Source organism: Phoenix dactylifera, chromosome 10 (assembly GCF_051530095.1).
Source record: "Phoenix dactylifera cultivar Ajwa chromosome 10, Ajwa_hap1_PhDact_Kaust_v1.1, whole genome shotgun sequence".
Lineage (NCBI taxonomy): Eukaryota > Viridiplantae > Streptophyta > Magnoliopsida > Arecales > Arecaceae > Phoenix > Phoenix dactylifera.
Genome location: NC_143199.1, coordinates 9,931,174 through 9,953,385, shown reverse-complemented (window position 1 = coordinate 9,953,385; position 22,212 = coordinate 9,931,174). Strand labels below are relative to the sequence as shown.

Genomic DNA, 22,212 nt, shown 5'->3' with positions numbered 1-22,212 from the left:
AGGCAAGCTTCATCCAAGTGCTTCATTCAAGAGTCAAAAGAAAGGGGTTGAGCAGATTCAAAGAGTCATCAAGAGCTCCATCCTCCCTTGAAGAGTGAAGCATCCTTGACAAAGAAGAGAGAAGCCACTTCAAAGCGATAAATATTTTCTAACTCTTCTTTGTAGCTTATATTGTTTCATTTGCTTATTTAGGAGTTTAAATCTTTCTTTTTGTTTGTTAATCTCTTGTAAAGGTTGGTTGGTTAGCCCGCAAAACCAACGGGATAGGTTTTTGGTGAGCCCGCAAAACCAAGTGTAAAGGTTCGTTGGTGAGCCCGTAAAACCAACAAAGGTTCGTTGGTAAGCCCGTAAAACCAACGTAGGTTGTTGGTAAGCCCGTAAAACCAACGTAGGTTGTTGGTAAGCCCGTAAAACCAACGTAGGTTCTTGGTAAGCCCGTAAAACCAATTGTGAAGGTTCGTTGGTGAGCCCGTAAAACCAACATAGGTTCTTGGTGATCCCGAAAAACCAAATTGTAAAGGTTTTGGATTGTGAGCCCGGAAAACAATCCTACTGTAATCCGAGGGGTTATAGTAAAATTCCCAAGGGGACGCTTGGGGAGTGGACGTAGGTGCCTTGGGGTGCACCGAACCACTATATATCGCTGTGTTTGTGTTGTGCTTGTTCTTATGCTTATTATTGCATTATCTTTCATCTTTACTCTAGTTTAATTCATTCAAATAATTTAAGAAAGCATTCACCGCACTTAATTAAGAAAACTTTTAAAACACCAAAAGTTTAGAAGAAACCAATTCACCCCCCCCCCCCCTCTTGGGTTGTCACCTCGGGCAACACTAAGGAAGGTATCTTTATTCATCAAACTAAGTACACAAAGAAAATATTAAAGAAATTTGGAAATGAAAATCACAAGGGAATAGGCATCCCAATGAATCCCACTAGTAAGCTAGACAAAGATGAAAAAGAAAAAAGTATAGATATGAAGCTTTATAGAGGCTTAATTGGATCTTTGCTTTACCTTACTGCTAGTAGGCCAGACATAGTGTTTAGTGTGGGAATATGTGCTAGATACTAATCAGATCCTAAGGAGTCACATCTAAGTACTGTCAAAAGAATCCTTAGATATTTGAGAGCAACCACAAACATAGGTTTATGGTACTCTAGAGACTCTTATCTAGATTTACCTGCATATTCTGATGCAGATTTTGCTGGATGCAAATTAGATAGGAAGAGCACTAGTGGAACATGTCAATTTTTAGGGAATAACTTAATATCATGGTTTAGTAAAAAGCATAATTCAGTAGCATTGTCAACGGCTGAGGCCGAATATATAGCTGCCGGGAGTTGCTGTGCTCAAGTACTATGGCTCAAGCAACAACTAGAGGACTATGGAATTAAACTAGATAGCATTCCTATAAAGTGTGATAACACTAGTGTCATTAACCTTACCAAAAATCCAGTTCAGCACTCTAAAGCCAAATATATTGAAATAAGGTATCATTTCATTAGAGATCATGTTCAAAATGGAAATGTATGTATTGAGCATGTGTGTACCGAGAAACAACTAGCTGACATATTCACAAAACCTTTAAGTGAAGATAGATTTTGCATGCTTAGGAGGGAATTAGGCATATGTGATCCTTTTGATTGAAGACATATAAAAGGAACAAGTTGTCTCATGGTACTCTCCTTCCATTTTCAAAAACTCATGAAACATTAGTCAAACTAGCCATTTATAGACTCCTTACTCATTTATCATTGTCCCATAAAGAATTGGTAAGGATTGGAAGAAAGAAAGAATTTAATTTTTTTTTTTTTTTTAAAAGCCTGAACTGGGGCCGACCCGAGCCAGAATGGGGTCGACCCCACGTTAAGTCGACCCAAAAAAATCTAGGGTCGACCCAACGGCGGGACCCTGTTTTTAAAGAGGGACCCGTGAGCTATTCTAGGGCACTGTTTCATCTTGTCCTCTTCCTAAAATCCTATTTTCCACTTTCCAATCCCTTCCAATCATCTCCAAACAGTGCTAGATTGCTTCTCTACGCCGTTAGATCAAGACCTAAGGAAGGATTTGGTGAAAATGGGACCCAAGCGAGCCGTTGCTAAGAGATCCGGGAGAGTCTCACGCCCAACCATTGTAGATAGACATGCTAGAGATTCCTCTACAGTTTCCCCACAAGGTGAGACACGTGTAGAGCCTCCTCCACCTCCTTCCCCTTCAGTTCAACTTGCTAAATATGCGGGGAGACCGGTTACCACGGGAAGAAGGATCCACTCCGAATTTTTGGATCAAGAAGGGTTCCGTTTGGAGGATTGGATCCGAAGGCAAGGATGGGAGTATCTTTGCTCCCTAGACTTGGTGACCTACCCGGGCTTGATTCGTGAGTTCTATGCCTTCCTAAAAGTTGGAATGGGAGGGCTTGTATCTGAGGTCCGAGGAGTACGGGTTAGAATTTCAGAAGAAAGTTTGAGTGAGTTGCTCCATCTCCCCTGCGAAGGTGCAACTCCAGAAAGGCCGGAAAGCAAGTTGAGAGCTCTACAGTTGATCTTTGAGAGAGATGATTTTGACTATTCCGAAAATGTGATAGCTAGCTCTCTATCAGCTGAGATGAGGTTGTTGCACAACTTCATAGGTCGGATTTTGTTTCCGAAAAGTGGGAGATTTGTTCACATATCTGAGCGAGATTTGGTCATTATGGAGCACGTCATTCAGGGCATTCTCCTGAACCTCCCAGCTATGATGATCAGGCAGATGAGAGAGGCTATATGCAAGTCGAGAGTTTTTCTGCCCTATGGTATGATACTCACCCTGGTTTTCCGACAGCATGACATATCAGTGGAGGGAGAGATCTCCAGGCATCTATTATTCACTGACACTTACACTGCACGGTCCCTAGTTCGTATGGGTTATGAGAAGGTGAACGGGCAGTGGGTGCGTGGAGGAGCAGGGATGCATGCACCGGAGGATGATGCACCAGAGGTCGGAGACTCCATCCCTGAGGCTGAGGTACCTGAAGATCATCCTACGGCACCTTCAGAGGCTGGACCGTCGTCATCCGTACCTACGGGGTGCACAGAGGAGTTTTGGAGTAGGATGACTGAGCTTGTGTCAGCTCAGGTGAGGACTCTCTCTGATGGGTTGACGAGCAGGATGGACATTATGACTGCTGAGATTAGAGATCTCAGAGAGCAGGTGGGAGCATTACAGAGAGAGAGGCTCACGGTCCATCTGTGCCCCGAGCAGCTGAGTCGGAGGTTTCGGCACAGAGTCATCCAGCTCAGCGAGGTCCATGCCAGACTCAGTCCCATCAGGCTCGACCTTCCCTCGCCACTTATGCTAGGAGGATGAGGACTAGATCACAGCCCTTAAATTCCCCCTAGGCCTGATGTTAGCATTATAGGAGTCCATCATGACTAGTGCCTAGGATTTATCTAGTTCTCATATGCATTTTACTTGGTTGATGTACCTTGAACCTTAATTTTAGAACATTGTACTTTTGGCTTCAATGTACTACAATGTTCCATTTTACTCAATGAAATTTGGTTGTTTATCATTTATTGCTTCTACTTATCTATTGTCATACACTAGTTTGATGATAACAAAAAGGGGGAGAAGTAAGAAAAGAAGGAAGTTGCGATGTAAAGGGAGAAATAAGTTTAAAAATTATAGGAAGAAATAATATTCACTTAAGGGGGAGGAATATGTAACAATGAAATTTTTTTTTAAAAAAAACAAGAAAGTCTGAATTTTCAATCAAAATTTCTGAATTTGGCACATTCTTCTCGTGCCTCGATACATAACCTGAAATTCTTGCTTTATCTCAAATTTTTGGAGTTTCATCCTTAACCAAATACAAAAAAAAGGGGGAGAAAATCAAAAGTTCTAATTGGCAATATTTGAATGAAAGAGGGGGAATATTCACTTTCAAATTTGAAAAGCTGAAATTCAGCAACTTGAGCTCTTTCTAAAACAAAACTCCTAATTTTAATATAAGTATCAATCTATTTATACTCAATGTTTTGTAATCATCAAAAAAGGGGAGATTAAGGATGATAGTGTTATTTTGATGATTAACACAATGATTGAGGAAATATCTTATTAGTACTACAAGTTAATGTGATACATCACTACTGAGTTCGACACTCTCGATACATTAGAAGAATGAGTTCAAGATGTCTTTCAACGATTAAGAATGAGATTAAATTTGTGATAGAAAAGGGATAGAAAATTCTAAATTCTAATTTAGCAAAGTTTCAAGTAAAATGTACTCTTAAGGGCAAAATAGTAATTTTAATTGTTAAGAGTATGTAGCACTACCATGGCATACATTTAAAACTGCTTGAAATATATTTCATTGATTGTATGGATAAGTCTAACCTCAAGATGTAGCAAAGTGTGAAATGAGTCGACCCCAACATCGGTGGAGTTGACCTTGGTACTGTCACGCCCCGAGCCCGAGGCGCGGCAGACGCCGCACGCCCGCACGGCGGACCGCACAGGCGTGCAAGGCATCGGATTACATCAAAGCAAATACAGATGTTCAATACTTTATTTAAGGATTAATAGCAGATCCTTAAAATTGACAAAATACTTAAAATCATTCAAAAGCAGTCTTACAAAACTCCAAAATAACATATGCCAACATAATTCAAATGTCCAAACTAAACTAACTAAAATTTCAAAAACTGAAGAATCATCGGAATTCTAACGCACTCCCCAATCCCGTGCGATCAAGCCTCTGGATCTGAAAAACGAAGAAAACAGAATAATGAGCTACACTAGCCCAGTAAGTAACAAAATACCCCAGAGTGGGGTCAGAGCATATCAGATCAAAATACAGGATAATGTTTGAAACAAATCACAAATAATATCATTTTTGTTTTTGTAAAACTCTGATATCATAATCTCAACATGATAGGCTACGGCCACGTAACCCAGTGGCATGGGTTGCACAGAGTGCCAGAAACCACTATTGTTAGTCACCGGTGGAAACGGTGTCCAGAAACCACTATTCTAATCACCGGTGGCGCGGTGTCGAAACCGGTTCCTCACAGAATACAAGTCGACAGGTCCAACGTATAATCCCCATTGGCGGGGCCAGAACAGAACAGACAGATCATAGCCATGCTGAGAATATATATATATATATATAAACAGATTTCATAAATTTTTCAGTCATAGTTTACGGATTTCAAAGCATAATTTTCAAATGAAATTTAACATGCCAGACCCATTTTACTAAATACAAAACATATTTTAGAATTTAATCTATTTATCTGAAAATCACACTTGAAGTATTAAGTTACTTACCTCTTCTCGCTTAATTCCTACTTCAGATAGGCGGATCAGGTTCACCTGTTTAAATTTAATTAATTCTTTGTTAATATCAGAATTAAGCAAAAATCCAAAAATAATATTATTGGACACGGCCCACTGGGTTCGGGTTTCGGGTTCCGGGTTTCGGATCCGGGTTCGGGTTCCGGGCTTGGATCTGAAAAGGGCCCAAGCTGGGCCCACAAGGGTACTGCCCGACTGGGCCCAATCGGACTGGACTGGGCCCAAGTTGGGCCTGCAGTGGACTGGGCCCAAGTTGGGCCTGCAGTGGACTGGGCCCAACGGGCCCAATTTGGCCCGTGATGGGCTCCTCCTTCCCCAAACCCCCTCACGGGCAGAGGAAGCAGGAGACACAGAAGAGAGAGGGAGAGGGCCAGCCCGGGTGGCCTCCGGCCTCCTCTTGGTCGACGGTCAGCCGGCCGCTGGCGGCCGGCGGTTGCGGCGGTGACTGACGAGGAAGAGACCGAGAGTGGTCTCGGTTTGGGGCCAAAACAAAGGGAGGAAAGCATGCATCGGCTAAGATCGGAGAGCACAAACGGAAGAGGGCTTACAGGCAGTCGGCGGAAGTGGCGGATCTCGGCCGGGGGAGGCTCGGTCCGGTGTCAGGCGGCGGCGGCGACGCTTGAACCCAAGGAGATGGGTCTCAGAACAGGGGGTGGCTGCGAGGGGGATCCGGGCGGCGCTTGGTCGGGAGGGTACACCGGTCGGAGAAGAGGAGGAGGGAAGGAAGAAGAGGAGGAGGAGGAGCTCGGGATGCCCTAGGGTAAGGAGTAGATGGGGCTTTATAGCCCCATCGCAACGGTTCTCCGCCGCGATGTCAAGCGAGATCCACGGCCGATTCACGGCCGTGGATGGACTAGGAGGGGCGCCGCGGGGATCTCGCGGCGCCCTTGCCTTGTTTGCCCCTCCGGAGGAGCCGGAGAGGATCGCCCACGCGATCCTCTGTTCCGGCTCCTTCCCCAAATGAATCGGGGCTGAAGTCGGCGAGGGCTGCCGACTTCAGCCCCGTGTCTCACATTCTTCCCCCCTAAAAAAATTTCGTCCTCGAAATTTAACATACCTTAGCTTGCAAAAAGGTCCGGATATTTTTCCTTCATCTCATCCTCCAGCTCCCACGTGGCCTCTCGTTCTGAGTGATGGCTCCACTGGATCTTAACATAAGGAATCGTGCGCCTCCTCAACACTTGCTCTCTTCTATCAACCACACGTACAGGCTGCTCAGGATATGTCAAATCTTCTCTAAGCTGCAAGGGAGCCACTTCTACCACATGGCTCATATCTGGAATATACTTTCTTAGCATGGAAACATGAAAAACATTGTGAACTCCAGACAGTGAAGGTGGAAGTGCCAATTTGTAGGCCACTGCTCCTACTCTTTTCAGAATCTCAAAGGGGCCGACATAGCGTGGACTAAGTTTTCCGCGTATTCCAAATCGCATCACCCCTTTAGTAGGAGACACTTTCAGAAACACATGATCTCCGACCTGAAATTCTAATTTCCTTCTTCTATTATCTGCATAACTTTTCTGTCTGCTCTGAGCTATCCGGAGGCGTTCCCTGATCAGCTGGATCTTCTCTACTGTTTGTTGCACAATCTCGGGGCCCATAATTCTTCTTTCACCAACATCATCCCAACAGATAGGTGATCTACACTTTCTTCCATATAGAGCCTCATAAGGTGCCATTTGAATACTTGCCTGGTAACTGTTATTATATGCAAACTCAACCAAAGGTAAGTGACGGTCCCAAGAACCTTTCATATCCATTACACAAGCTCTTAGCATATCTTCCAAGGTTTGAATGGTTCTTTCTGATTGGCCATCAGTCTGAGGGTGGAAAGCTGTGCTGAAGCTCAGAGTGGTCCCCAAGGCTTTATGCAAACTACTCCAAAAGTGAGATACAAACCGCGAGTCCCTATCGGAAACAATGGATACGGGTACTCCATGCAACCTCACTATTTGTTCAATGTAGAGCTCTGCAAACTTTTCCAAGGTCATTCCTACCTTGAATGCCAAAAAGTGTGCCGACTTTGTCAATCTGTCTACAATCACCCATATAGCATCATAACCTTTAAGAGTGCGAGGCAACCCGGAGACGAAGTCCATAGTGATGTGTTCCCACTTCCATTCAGGAAGTGGTAGGGGCTGCAACAACCCTGCCGGTCTTTGATGCTCTGCTTTAACTTGCTGACATGTCAAACACCGAGCCACAAATTGTGCAATTTCTCTCTTCATATTATTCCACCAAAATGTGCCTTTCAAATCCTTATACATCTTAGTACCCCCAGGATGCACTGTATATCCAGTATTATGAGCTTCCTTCATAATTTCATTCTTTAAATTGGAGTCATTTGGAATACACATTCGGTTCCTGTATCTCAATGATCCATCCTCATGAAGTCTGAATTCTGATTGAGAACTTGATTCAATATCACTTTTAAGCTTTTGCAACTGAGGGTCATCTGCTTGAGCAATCCTGATCCTCTCTATCAAGGTAGGTTGGACACGTAAATTTGCCAATTGTGCATCGGAGTCATGCCAACATACCTCAATTTCTGCTCTCCTCAGATCTTCCAGAATTTTCCTCTGAGAGGTGAGTAAGGCAGCAATACTACCAGTGGATTTTCTGCTCAGTGCATCTGCTACCACATTAGCTTTTCCCGGATGGTAATGAATAGACAAATCATAATCCTTCAGTAACTCTAACCATCTTCTCTGTCTCATGTTTAGTTCCTTCTGGGTAAAAAGGTATTTCAAACTTTTGTGATCAGTGTACACCTTACAAGATTCACCATATAAATAATGTCTCCAAATTTTTAATGCAAACACAACAGCAGCAAGTTCCAGATCATGAACGGGGTAGTTCTCCTCATATGACTTTAATTGTCGGGAAGCATATGCAATAACCTTATCATTCTGCATCAGTACACAACCCAATCCTTTCTTTGAGGCATCACTGTAGATGGTATAACCTTCGCCACTATAGGGAAGGGTAAGGATGGGAGCGGACACCAAACGTTGCTTAAGCTCCTGGAAGCTCTGTTCACATTTATCTGACCACTCAAACTTAACTCCTTTACGAGTTAGTCGAGTCAAAGATGCAGCAATAGAGGAAAAATTCTCAACAAATCGTCTATAATATCCTGCTAGGCCCAAGAAGCTGCGAATCTCAGTAACACTATTGGGTCTGCTCCAGTTGACCACTGCCTCGATCTTCTTTGGATCCACATAGATACCCTCTTTAGATATTACATGCCCTAGGAACATCACACTGTCTAGCCAGAATTCACTTTTCTTCAACTTACCATACAACTGCTCTTGTCTTAGGGTTTCCAGTACTAACCTCAAATGTTGCTCGTGCTCGGCCTGGCTCCCAGAATAGATCAAGATATCATCAATAAAGACTACTACAAATTTGTCCAGAAAGGGTCTGAACACCCTGTTCATCAGATCCATAAAAGCTGCAGGGGCATTTGTCAGTCCAAAAGGCATGACCAAAAATTCATAGTGCCCATAGCGAGTACGAAAAGCAGTTTTAGGCACATCTTCAGCCCTTATCTTTAATTGATGGTACCCAGAACGAAGATCAATTTTAGAGAATATCTGAGCACCCTTTAACTGATCAAATAAGTCATCAATTCTTGGTAGAGGATACTTGTTCTTTATTGTTGCTTTATTTATCTCTCGATAATCAATACATAATCTCATACTACCATCCTTCTTCTTTACAAATAAGACTGGAGCTCCCCAAGGTGAAACACTAGGTCTGATGAAACCCTTATCAAGAAGATCCTGCAACTGCTCCTTTAATTCTTTCATTTCAGCTGGAGCCATTCTATAGGGGGTCTTAGAGATTGGTGTGGTACCAGGAATTAAATCAATTGCAAATTCAATTTCTCTATCTGGTGGCAAGCCAGGAAGGTCTTCCGGAAAGACATCAGGGTATTCATTCACTACTCGAATATCTTCCAATCTTTGATCTGATTGTCTGGTGTCAACCACTGTGGCAATATACGCCATACTCCCCTTTCTAAGCAGCCGCTTAATTTGCATAGCGGAGACAACTCGAGGGGAGGTATAAGCACCACTCCCTACGAAGCTGAATTCGGTATCTCCGGGGATCTGAAAGTTTACCCGTTTCTCATGGCAATTAATGGTGGCAAATTGTGATGCTAACCAGTCCATACCGAGGATTATGTCAAAGTCATGCATATCTATAACTATTAAATCAGCAGGCAAGTCTCTACCTACAATCCGAATTGGACAAGTCTTGCAGACCTGATTACCAATCATCCCACTCCCTGCAGGAGTGCTAACATGCAGATCATACTCTAATTGCACACAAGGCAGGTCATGTTTTTGCACAAATGTAGATGACACAAAGGAATGCGTAGCACCAGAATCAAATAGTGTATGAGCATAAACAGAAGCAACTGGCAATGTACCTGACACCACCGTGTTGGATGCCTGAGCATCCTGCTGAGTCAGTGCATAAATACGACCCTGTGTGCGCAGTCTCCCCCCTTTCTGCTGCTTAGGAGAAGAAGGCTGAGCTGACTGAGCCGGAGCAGGAGAAGCTTGCACTTGCTGGTTTCTTGAAGTTTGAGGCCTCTGAACTGATCGAAGGTCCTGTTGAGGACACTCAGCTACCTTATGACCCTGCTGGCCGCATCTAAAACAGGCACCAGATAATCGTCTACAGTGTTCAGTCTTATGCATATCACCACATGCATCACACTTCTGCTTCTCTTGCTGAATAGTCTTTCCATCAGATCCTTGCTTCCCTGATTGCCAAGATTGGTTATGTGATTTTGCAGTTTTGCTAGAATTCTGTCTACTGCGAGCATCATAATCTCTGCTTCTCTTCTTTTGTTTCTTATCTTTGGCATCATAGGTTTCTTTCCAGACAATTTCCAGATTCTTAGCCCTGTCTACCAGATCATCATAGTTTGTCGAGTTTATTGCGGCCAAACTCCGACGTAAGTGAGGCTTCAATCCTTCTTCAAATCTCCTCATCCGAGACTCTGCATCCATGACGAGGGTGGGAGCAAACCGAGATAGCCTGTCAAACTCTGCCTCATACTCATCCACAGTCATAGTTCCTTGATTCAGATTGAGAAATTCCCTCTCCAGCTCCCTCAGGCGACTGGAGGGAAAATACTTGGAGTAGAATGCTGTGCGGAATCTCTGCCAGGTAAGCGCCTCATGCTCGGGTGCCAATGTGCGCTCCACAGACATCCACCAATGATGAGCTCGGTCCTGAAGCATATAGGTGGCAAATCTGACCTTCTCTTCATCGGTGCACTCCATTGCCCTGAAGGCTTTCTCCATTTCATTTATCCAGGTTTCGGCCTCTTGAGGACTAGTGGTGCCTTTAAAAGCCGAAGGTGCCATCCTCTTGAATTCTGCTATACTCCTTCTTTGCTCAGGAGGAGCAACATCCTGCTGGACTGGTTGCTGAGGTTGTTGCCTCTGTTGGCGTACTAACCCGACGACCTCCTCGATCAGTTCGAGCACCCGAGTTTGATTTCCGGCGGCAGCTTCTGGAGTTGATTGACCCTGGGTCCCTGAGTTATGCGGTGCCTCGCCCGCTTGGTTAGTAGGGGCTCTTCCCCGAGGGCCCCTGACCATCCGATTCAGGCTACGGACACGACGAGGCGGCATTCTGATTCAGTAAAAATATATAGATATTATAAAATCATCCAAACAGAATAATACGAAATAGTTAATAAAATAAATAAACATTATCCCCTTATCTGGTTCCTACCCATCTCTCAACCTTTCTGACGGATCCTACGAATCCTAAAACTTAGGCTCAATATAATTGTTTCAGTTACAATCCCTAGTGATCTTAAACCTGAGCTCTAATACCACCAAATCTGTCACGCCCCGAGCCCGAGGCGCGGCAGACGCCGCACGCCCGCACGGCGGACCGCACAGGCGTGCAAGGCATCGGATTACATCAAAGCAAATACAGATGTTCAATACTTTATTTAAGGATTAATAGCAGATGCTTAAAATTGACAAAATACTTAAAATCATTCAAAAGCAGTCTTACAAAACTCCAAAATAACATATGCCAACATAATTCAAATGTCCAAACTAAACTAACTAAAATTTCAAAAACTGAAGAATCATCGGAATTCTAACGCACTCCCCAATCCCGTGCGATCAAGCCTCTGGATCTGAAAAACGAAGAAAACAGAATAATGAGCTACACTAGCCCAGTAAGTAACAAAATACCCCAGAGTGGGGTCAGAGCATATCAGATCAAAATACAGGATAATGTTTGAAACAAATCACAAATAATATCATTTTTGTTTTTGTAAAACTCTGATATCATAATCTCAACATGATAGGCTACGGCCACGTAACCCAGTGGCATGGGTTGCACAGAGTGCCAGAAACCACTATTGTTAGTCACCGGTAGAAACGGTGTCCAGAAACCACTATTCTAATCACCGGTGGCGCGGTGTCGAAACCGGTTCCTCACAGAATACAAGTCGACAGGTCCAACGTATAATCCCCATTGGCAGGGCCAGAACAGAACAGACAGATCATAGCCATGCTGAGAATATATATATATATATAAACAGATTTCATAAATTTTTCAGTCATAGTTTACGGATTTCAAAGCATAATTTTCAAATGAAATTTAACATGCCAGACCCATTTTACTAAATACAAAACATATTTTAGAATTTAATCTATTTATCTGAAAATCACACTTGAAGTATTAAGTTACTTACCTCTTCTCGCTTAATTCCTACTTCAGATAGGCGGATCAGGTTCACCTGTTTAAATTTAATTAATTCTTTGTTAATATCAGAATTAAGCAAAAATCCAAAAATAATATTATTGGACACGGCCCACTGGGTTCGGGTTTCGGGTTCCGGGTTTCGGATCCGGGTTCGGGTTCCGGGCTTGGATCTGAAAAGGGCCCAAGCTGGGCCCACAAGGGTACTGCCCGACTGGGCCCAATCGGACTGGACTGGGCCCAAGTTGGGCCTGCAGTGGACTGGGCCCAAGTTGGGCCTGCAGTGGACTGGGCCCAACGGGCCCAATTTGGCCCGTGATGGGCTCCTCCTTCCCCAAACCCCCTCACGGGCAGAGGAAGCAGGAGAGACAGAAGAGAGAGGGAGAGGGCCAGCCCGGGTGGCCTCCGGCCTCCGGCCTCCGGCCTCCTCTTGGTCGACGGTCAGCCGGCCGCTGGCGGCCGGCGGTTGCGGCGGTGACTGACGAGGAAGAGACCGAGAGTGGTCTCGGTTTGGGGCCAAAACAAAGGGAGGAAAGCATGCATCGGCTAAGATCGGAGAGCACAAACGGAAGAGGGCTTACAGGCAGTCGGCGGAAGTGGCGGATCTCGGCCGGGGGAGGCTCGGTCCGGTGTCAGGCGGCGGCGGCGACGCTTGAACCCAAGGAGATGGGTCTCAGAACAGGGGGTGGCTGTGAGGGGGATCCGGGCGGCGCTTGGTCGGGAGGGTACACCGGTCGGAGAAGAGGAGGAGGGAAGGAAGAAGAGGAGGAGGAGGAGCTCGGGATGCCCTAGGGTAAGGAGTAGATGGGGCTTTATAGCCCCATCGCAACGGTTCTCCGCCGCGATGTCAAGCGAGATCCACGGCCGATTCACGGCCGTGGATGGACTAGGAGGGGCGCCGCGGGGATCTCGCGGCGCCCTTGCCTTGTTTGCCCCTCCGGAGGAGCCGGAGAGGATCGCCCACGCGATCCTCTGTTCCGGCTCCTTCCCCAAATGAATCGGGGCTGAAGTCGGCGAGGGCTGCCGACTTCAGCCCCGTGTCTCACAGGTACATCATGGAACCATCAGGCACACCTCTGCAAAAATGGCACGGATGAACAGTAGTGGAGTCGACCCCAAGTAAGCTTGAGTCGACCCCAGGAGAGGAGCCGACCCCAAGGAACCTTGAGTCGACCCCAGCTTCAAGCCTTGAGAAAACAAGTCTCTGGAATTTACTGAGAGGGCCGACCCCAACTTTTCTTGAGCCGACCCTAGATGGAGCCGACCCCAGGAATGCTTGAGTCGACCCCAATTGAACATGAGTCGACCCCAAGGCTATGTCGTTCAAAATTGTATCTCTGGAATCCCTGAGAGGGTCGACCCCAATGGAACTTGAGTCGACCCCACTATGGCTTGAGTCGACCCCAGTGAAAAACAGCTGAAATATAAGGTTCTGTGTTTCCTGAGAGGGCCGACCCCAATGTAGCAGGAGTCGACCCCAGTGAAAGTTTGATCGACCCCAGTAAAAGTTGAGTCGATCCCAAGTATGATGAACAATGGTTTGAGTCGACCCCAGAAAAGTTTGGGTCGACCCCAGCACGGGCAGAAGCATAACGGCTAGTTCTGCAGAAGTACTTTTTGACCTCCCAACAGCAAGTAACGGCTAGTTTTTGAAATCGAACCAATGGGGGGTGACCAATGGATGAGGGAAAGTATTTAAAGTGACACTATTCATCAGAGAAGATATCCTTTTGCAAAGAAATCAAAGCTCATTCAAGAAAGAAAAAGTCCTAGCATTCTTCATTCAAGTGCTTCATTCAAAGAGACAAAAGGAAGTGGTTGAGCAGATTCTAAGAGACATTAAGAGCTCCACCAACCCTTGAAGAGTGAAGCAATCTTGACAAAGAAGAGAGAAGTCTCATCAAAGCGATAACTATATTCTAAACTCTTCTTTGTAGCTCATAGTTGTTATATTTGCTAATCTAGGAGTTTGAACTTTCTTATTCTTCTTAATCACCTTGTAAAGGTTCGTTAGTGAGTCCGTAAAACCAACGGTGTAGGTTTGTTAGTGAACCCGTAAAACCAACTGTGAAGGTTTGTTGGTGAGCCCGTAAAACCAACATAGGTTTTTGGTGATCCCGGAAAACCAAAGTGTAAATGTTTTTGGATTGTAAGCCCAGAAAACAATCCAACTGTAATCCGCGGGATTATAGTGATTCGGTGCTCTCCTAAGCACCTACGTCCAAAAACACTTATTGATTCGGTGCTTGTCACCTTGGGCAACAAATGTCTTTATTAAAATACTTATTAATTTGTATGAAGAAAACTTTATAGTGTTCTGTAGATTATTTATCATTGCTGACAAGAAAATTTAGCAGCCTTATTCTATTCTTGTTTAATTTATAAAAATTTTTTGTATGCAGATTTTTCAGATGAGATGCTAAAGCTGCTTCTCCTTGCTTTGGAAGATCTTAAACAATTACTGAAGGATCAGGGATCTGATCTGTTTATTGCTTTCGGAAGTGCAGAAGATGTCATACTGAAACTTGTGAATGAGGTTGCTACACAAGGCTTATTGTGATTTTATGTCTGAAAATGTAAATACATGTCAGATGGCTTTTGACTTCTCTTTGCATGAGCAGAACATTTATTCAAACCACGTAGTTGAACTCATGGTATCAAAGTGTAACAGGTGAAGGCTAGCTACATATTTGCAGAAGAGGAGGTAGAATATAATCTTCATAGTGTGATGTCTCTTGTTCAATCATCTGTGTCTTCTGAACCATTTGTATGGGGAAACCCTGAGTTTGTCTTTTGGAGAACTCCATTTTATAATGTTGGGGTATGCATCTCTATGGTTTTACAGTTGCTTCCACGTAAGAAAATATTTGATACAATATAATGTTTCCAATGCCTGCCTTTTCAGAACCTGGAGGAACTACCTGCATCATATCATGACTTTCTGAAGTTGCAGTTATCTCAAACCATTCCAGTTGCAGCCCCAACCTTACCTATATTGGACATGGAAGTGGACAGAGGTATGCTGTTAAGTTCCTGAGATTTAACTTATCTTGCTGATTTTGTTTAAAAAATTAATTCATTGTTGATCCAATTTTTAAATATCTTTGTGAATACATGCATGCTTGTATAAATATGAATACTGTAACAATACATGTTTCTTACGATAGTTTTATTCTTCAGGTGCTCTTCCCATATTTGATGATGTAAAAAAGTACTTGCAAGGGAAACCTTGCCAATCAGATAAGTGCTGGATTTCTCTTAAGAAAGTATCAGCTGAAAGCATTTTAAGGAAGGAGTGCATCAGTCAAGCTGTGATGAAATCTGATCCTAGTGAAAGCCTTAAAAGTAACGAAGGGAAGAATATAATCTCATCAACATTAAACAATGTCAAAAGCACAAAAATTGCAAAATCTGTGTTTGCATCAGTAGAAGGAACTCAAGTAAGAGGTGGAACGAACAATGTCTTGAATGCCTTAGCTGCTTACTTGAGATACCTGGAGGGCACTGCACGGGATGATTGGCAAGAGTATGCTGGTTAATAGTACTCTAATTTAATTGGTTTATTTTGGTGACAGCTGGGTTCTTTTCTTTAATTCACCCAGTTTGGAAATTGATATTAGGTTTACCTGGTGCTTAACATAATCTTTTAGAAAATTTGTTAGAAGATTTTTTGAAGCATGATGTTTGTACTTCTTTACCCTTTCTTTTATTGAAAAAACTGAGTACTTTACATCTGGAACCTTAGCAGGGCCTTAGAATTTGTTTCTTAATCAGTCCGCCTATGCTCTTAGAAGATCATGGTTGGCAAGTGATCATTTAATGGAAAACTAATACTTAATGTAGGCCTTCGCTATGCATTGGTAAGCAGTATTGAGGCTCAATAGTTCCTTGAATAACTTTCATTAGTAATTGTATATAGTATTCATAATTTGAATATTGTTACCCAAGCACCGTCTTTCTGTAAAAATTCAGCATATGGTTGATAAATCAGTTCAGTTTCTTGTTCAAAACTTCATTATTTAGATTGAGTTCTAAACCTCATCTGATGAACTTCATTTTTTGCTTGCTTTATAAACCGTCTTGCGCTTGTTCTTATTGGAGGTTACATCGCAGGCTAGTGTTTTCCTAGCTCTCTCTCTACTTCAACTAGCCTTGTAAAACATACTAGCATCACTGCATCTTCTATTTTTATGGCTTACAACCCTGCCATCTCAACCATTGCTCTTTGTCTAGATCCCTGGATTATAAAGTTCTTATGCTTCCTATCATGCACATATTTTTTGCTTCCTACTAGTTTTCTTATGCATCCATTGAGCATATTCGTTCCTGCTAGTCTAGTGGACCTTGGACCTTTTCATTTCCAAACTTTTATGCTACATATAATAAGGGGTGTATTGTGCTGGGCTTGATTGAGTATGGTCTCATCAAGCTTGGTTTGATATTTTTTTTTAAGCTTAAATTTATGATCAAGCTTGGCTCATTTAATATTTGCTTGAGCATAATTTTGAGCCAAGTGGAAAATGAGTCTAATTTGAGCTTTTAAACCAAGCTAAACTTGAATCAAGTTTGGATCAAGCTCAGTTCAATTTTGACCATTAAAACCCAGGACCCATTTCATTGTCATATACTCATGAGAGTGATCACATCATGAACTACAATGATGTAGTTAAGCCATCATGTTGTTTAAATAAAGCATTATGTTAAAACTATTGCCGAATCTGTTTCTATGGTTGGTTATAAATGTTTGTCATATACTCATCAGACTGATCACATCATGAACTACAATGATCTAGTTAAGCCATCATGTTGTTTAAGTAAAGCATTATGTTAAAATTATTGCCGAATCTGTTTCTATGGTTGGTTATAAATGTGTGCCTATAACTCGATATCTCATCATTTTGCTATATTAGATATAAATTGTACAACATATATTCCTTGTGTATATAATATAATTTAAATACATATTTCTGAGCCATATTGAGCTAAGTCTGATTGAGTGGTGGCTTGGCTTAAAATCAATGTCAATCCTAAAAGCGAAGATCAAGCTTTGCTTGTTGAGATTCAATTTGAGCTTATTGGAGCCTAAAATGATGCGATACACGAGCTGCTTGCAAGTGGCTTGAAACAACTGCCAGACCTGCGTATTATATTACTGTCCTTAAGGGTGTCTTCATAACTTTTTATTGCATGCAATTAATTGTCCTTAAATTATTGCAACAAGAAGACCTTAAGGAGTGTCCTTCCAGCAAAAGTGATACATTACTAAAATGGTTTTTTCGTATATCTCGTCTTTCTTTCATATTCTGTAATAATACATCCTTGATCATATCTTATTGCCTTCTTGGGGAACTTCTTTAAGACTGCCTCATTTGCTTCATCCGTGGGATTTTCATCCATGTTTAATTTTTAAGATTTATATTCATACTTTCAGAATTACTGATAAACATGACTCTCTATGCAAAGAATTCGTATTAAAGTTTCTGAAAGAAAGGTTTCAACTTGTGACTTCCATCATCAATACTGATGTGGTGATTTGCATCAATCGTTGTTCTGCATAGGTTTGTGATTGTTGGATTGCATTTTGTCTTTTATCCATTTCCAATTACATTAAAGGACTAAAAATTATGATAATTATTAGGGGTCAATATTAGATTAATGCTCCTGTAAATAAGAAGTTTAAATATTAGTTGGTTTGACATATGTCTTCCTCTTTGGAAAACTAGAATTTAGTGTTATTATTATTATTGTTACGAGAGGGATAAGAGCTAAGGAGTTCTAGGTTAATTGTGGTCTGTGGCAGGGTGAGAGTCATAGCATGATTAGAAATAATTTTCAAAGAGGGGGTATTTGAAATTTTTATTTATAAGGCTTTATGGAGATGGATTGCTAAGATCCTGTGAGGCCTGGCTCATTGGTCAGCCTAACACTACATGGGCCTAGTCCATTGACCATGAAGGATGAGGCTTGGCCCCCTTTGGCTTGGCTTGTTGCTAGCATGTCTTGCTCCCAAAATTTGATGGGGCAAAGCCTCTGTTTCTACTTGAATGAGGCAGACTTCGCTTCCTTGATCACCAACGGGGGCTAGGAAACCCTAGCCTCCATTAGCCATAAGACTCCCACCACCCCTAGTGAGGCTGCACCCCAAGCTCTCTCTTCTCCTTGTTTTTCTCTCTTTCTTGGGCTTTTTCTACCATCTGCAACTGTTGTCCAGGTCCGCAATCTCGGTACTAGTATCATATTGGTGCATTATCGGTTTGGTATGGTATGGGCTGATATGGTACGATATGTACCTCGTACTGAGATAGATTTCAAGCCTTTTGCCTCACTTTTTATCATGGTATTGCTTGAAACTAGGTATTATGGGCCGGTACGAGTCAGTACATCCCTCGGTTCACCTTGGTATGTCTCAGCTCATCTTGGTGTAGGTCGGTACGAGTCGCCGAAGATGAGGAATTAGCATCTCACTATTTTCTTTCTTCCTACCTATTTCTGTCGAGAAGATCCACTGTCGGACCTAGCCCATCACCATGTGGACTAAGGGACACTGCAATATGGGTCTAGGTTGGATTTGTGGTACTTGTGATTGGATTTGAACTGATTTAAAACCTTAGCCTGGCTAGGATGACAGAGTTTAAATGGAGGGAGTATGTGAGGACTTGTGTGGGTGTGTCTACTCCCACATCGGCTATGCAATTGGTGGATCCCAAATACTTACATAGGACCAAAGAACCTAAATAATACATTTCAGGTAGCCTTTTTGGGTGAAGCCGTGGGTTGTGACAAACTAGGGTTATCCTAAAAGCATATCCTAAGGTACCAATTGCTAGCTCTCATATAGTCCTATGTCAAACCCTTGTGATCATAAACCTAGCTTTGATACCGTTATAATTATCACATGCTTGACCCAAGCATGATTGAGGAATGCGACAACCCATCGCACACATGTAGGGCTGGCCCCACTAGCATACATGCGACAACTTGTCAAATATACAATTAGTAATTAAAACCTCCAAAACTCAATAATTTCTAGAAACTCATCAAGCTAATTTTCAAAACATTATTAATTTACATATTCAAGTGAAACTACACCTCAACCAACATAACCACTTCATTATTTCCAAAGAAAATTGTAAAGGCTGGTCTGATACAATTGGATCTTAAGTCTCACTCTATTCTCACAATCTAACCTTTCTATTCGTTCCCTTCCTATGCCTATAGAAATCCAAAGAATGAGCTAGCCTAGTAAGTAACAAAAACCATTATCTAAGAGATCAAACAAGTATAACAAATAAAACCATGATGACTGTATGATACAAAATAACTTATATAGAGATATAATACTCCCATAATTAAAGTTTTATATTTGTAATTTTAAAATACTGCAATATATCATTTTCTAAATCAATAATTCAGATATGATTCCAAAGAGCATTTTCAATATCAATACCAGAGCCAAGAACTTTGCCAATATTATCAATAAAATTATTTTCTAAAATAATTTACTTACTCATCAATCTATAAAACTACAACCACATTATTTTTATGACAGGGGCCAAAATACGGCACTTAACCCCTATGGAGTAGGTCCAAAGTATTGCACATAACCCCTATGTAGGTCCAAGTATCATACTTATTCCTTGTGGAGTATGTCCAAAGTAATCAAGTTCTGGAACTGCCAAGATATGATCTCCATTGGCGGGATCCAAAAGATAGTTAGATTGAGTGTTCAATCATTGCACACAAAATCCACTTATTTAACCAATATTATTGTATTTTATTTTGCATTGTACAAGTATGGCTCAACACTTTACAAATCCACAATTATGCAAAAATATCATTCCAATAGTTGATATGCAAGCATGATTTTCCAAATCAATATATATTAAAACTTCAAAATATAAAATATGTAGGTTCATACAAAAGTTTCCAAAAATTCAATTATTTGGAATAATTTTAGTAATAACTCATGATTATGAAAAACGCGTAGATGCCATGGATATCCAAAAGCTCAATAATATGATAGCTTCATGCTTGATCTAATTTAAAGGTACACAAAACAAACTGGACAATTCTCAAGACAATTCTCAAAGTATTTAACAATAATTAATACAAAATATTTTTCAAAATATATATAAGTTAGAATTGCTCTTGTTAGGCTGAGGTTACTTACCTTCTCGCACTAACCAACATCTTGAAAATTTGTGAACACTCCAAAATCAACCTAAAACAAGGTAATTGAGAGTTAAATGCTAGCTTCCTGTCCACCCTTTTATACATTATTAATTCTAGATATTTCTAACTTCCGAGTCTATACTACTATTAGCTAATCTAATATAACTTTTGTTTCTCCCTATAGGAATATCCTAAACTTACAAAATTTTAGGATTAATAAGTAAATTCATCCCACTTATGATCATGGTATGCTGAACCGGCCCGTACCGGCCGGTTCAACCCGTACCGGACTGATCCGGTACAGCGGTGGAAAACAGGAGCCAGAACCAAGCAGTACTGAGGGTGTACCGGTGCGAACCAGACCGGTTCGCATCGGTACAAGGCCGAACCGGACCGGTTCCGTCTGGTTCGGCTAGGACTCGGTGCGAACCGGCACCGAGTTCGGTCCAATGTGGCATTTACAGCTACAATGGCATTAAATGCAGTGCTACAGTGGCATTAAATGCCACTATAACAGCTATAACGCAGCTATAGTATCATTATAATTCAGCTACAATATTATTACAATGGCATTTAATGCTACTGTAGCTGTGCTGTGGCATTTTTGCACGCGCTCGCGCTTGCTGTAGCCGGAAAAAAAGGCGCCGTAGCCGAAACCTGGCTGAACCGGTTCAGTAAGGCCCGAACTGGTACCGAACCTGTCTGGATCGCCACCGGTACGCCGACCGGTACCGGTTCGACGTACCTTGCATATGATATGCAAAATTTTTAGAGTTAATTTCATATCTAAATAGTGAAATAATTAATCCAAATCAGGGCTTCATAATTTGCTTTATTTTATATAGCTATAGTAATATAGCGATTTTCCATGCTTCTTTTATGAAATAATATTTGAAATATTTTAGATCCAAAAAAATTATTATTATTATTATAATTTCATCAAAAATCATGCCAAAACACTAAGTTTATGTAAGATTCTAATCAAATGCAAGGTCAACACCCTACATGTCAGGCCATTTCGACAATTTAATCAACCAAGTTATAATCGTTTTAAAAATTCTCAAATTTTGCAGGTTTATTCATCCATGAGTTAACAATTTCTAGTTAAAATTTCAGATTGAAATACTCACCCAATTTTGAGGTAAAATTTTTGGTTATAATAGGGCAGAACCTATCCATCCTATGATCACCATCAAATTACATAAAATCCCCACTCTACTCTAGTTCATTGTTACCCAATATGTCTGATATTTTAGACATTCAGTCTTACCCTAAACCTTCCAAGATTACTCCTATAATATCAAAAATTCTGATTTAATGAAATGGTTGAGATCTTACTATGATAATAGAACTGACCGGTTCTAGGCCGGTTTGCATCGGTTGCGGCTGGTTCTGGTTGCTTTGGGATCTGTTCCCGCCAGTACAGTATCGGTTTCGGCCGGTTCGGGGCTGAAACTAAATATTAAAGGCAAACCGACTCGATTTCGCACCGGGTCGGCTCGATACTTTCCGAACCGAGCGGCTCGGCTCGGTTCGGCAGACCATGAGCCAAACATTATCGTCGGCCAACCCTGTTCCCTTTCTTCAACTCTTCCTCCTAGTTTTCTAAAATTGCTCGTATTTCCTTTGTAATCTTTTCTAATTGTTGGACTTGATTCCATGTAGATGTATAACCGTTTGAACAAGAAGTCCAATAAGGGGTTATTACACAACAGCTTCTTAAATCAAAATTTTTATTGGGAAATTTTTAGAATTTATTTGGATTTGTATATCTACTGTAGGGTAAGTAATGATCCATCTTTTCTAGATTTTTCAAATAATTATTCTGAATATATTTTTACATTAAATAAATTATAAGTTGATTTACTTGCGATTTATAATTTTATGGAACTATGTTTGAATGGAAATTAAATTTGTAATTCAGAGGTAATATTTTTATTATGGAATATTAT

At 41.7% G+C, this 22,212-nt stretch overlaps 2 protein-coding genes across 6 annotated transcripts in view; both read left to right on the top strand.

Annotated features, from left to right (window-relative positions):
- The first annotated feature begins 396 nt into the window (after nucleotides 1-396).
- On the top strand, nucleotides 397-14,491 carry LOC149752681 (uncharacterized). Its single transcript, XM_089925683.1, has 2 exons — nucleotides 397-4,433; nucleotides 13,137-14,491. Exon 1 carries the CDS (start codon nucleotides 2,078-2,080, stop codon nucleotides 3,344-3,346), a length of 1,269 nt encoding a protein of 422 aa, XP_089781809.1. The 5' UTR covers nucleotides 397-2,077; the 3' UTR covers nucleotides 3,347-4,433; nucleotides 13,137-14,491.
- LOC113461687 (uncharacterized) overlaps nucleotides 14,367-22,212 on the top strand; it is a 66,587-nt gene continuing 58,741 nt past the window's right edge. The window contains exons 1-4 of one of the 5 annotated variants that reach the window (XM_089925682.1): nucleotides 14,367-14,624; nucleotides 14,760-14,909; nucleotides 14,994-15,105; nucleotides 15,269-15,614. In XM_089925682.1, the coding sequence (XP_089781808.1) occupies nucleotides 14,505-14,624; nucleotides 14,760-14,909; nucleotides 14,994-15,105; nucleotides 15,269-15,614 (728 nt within the window). In that variant the 5' untranslated portion in view covers nucleotides 14,367-14,504. Of the gene's footprint in view, nucleotides 14,665-14,709; nucleotides 14,910-14,993; nucleotides 15,106-15,268; nucleotides 15,615-22,212 lie in introns of all 5 variants that reach the window. The other 4 variants (XM_089925679.1, XM_039120963.3, XM_089925680.1 and 1 more) reach the window with 4 other exon arrangements.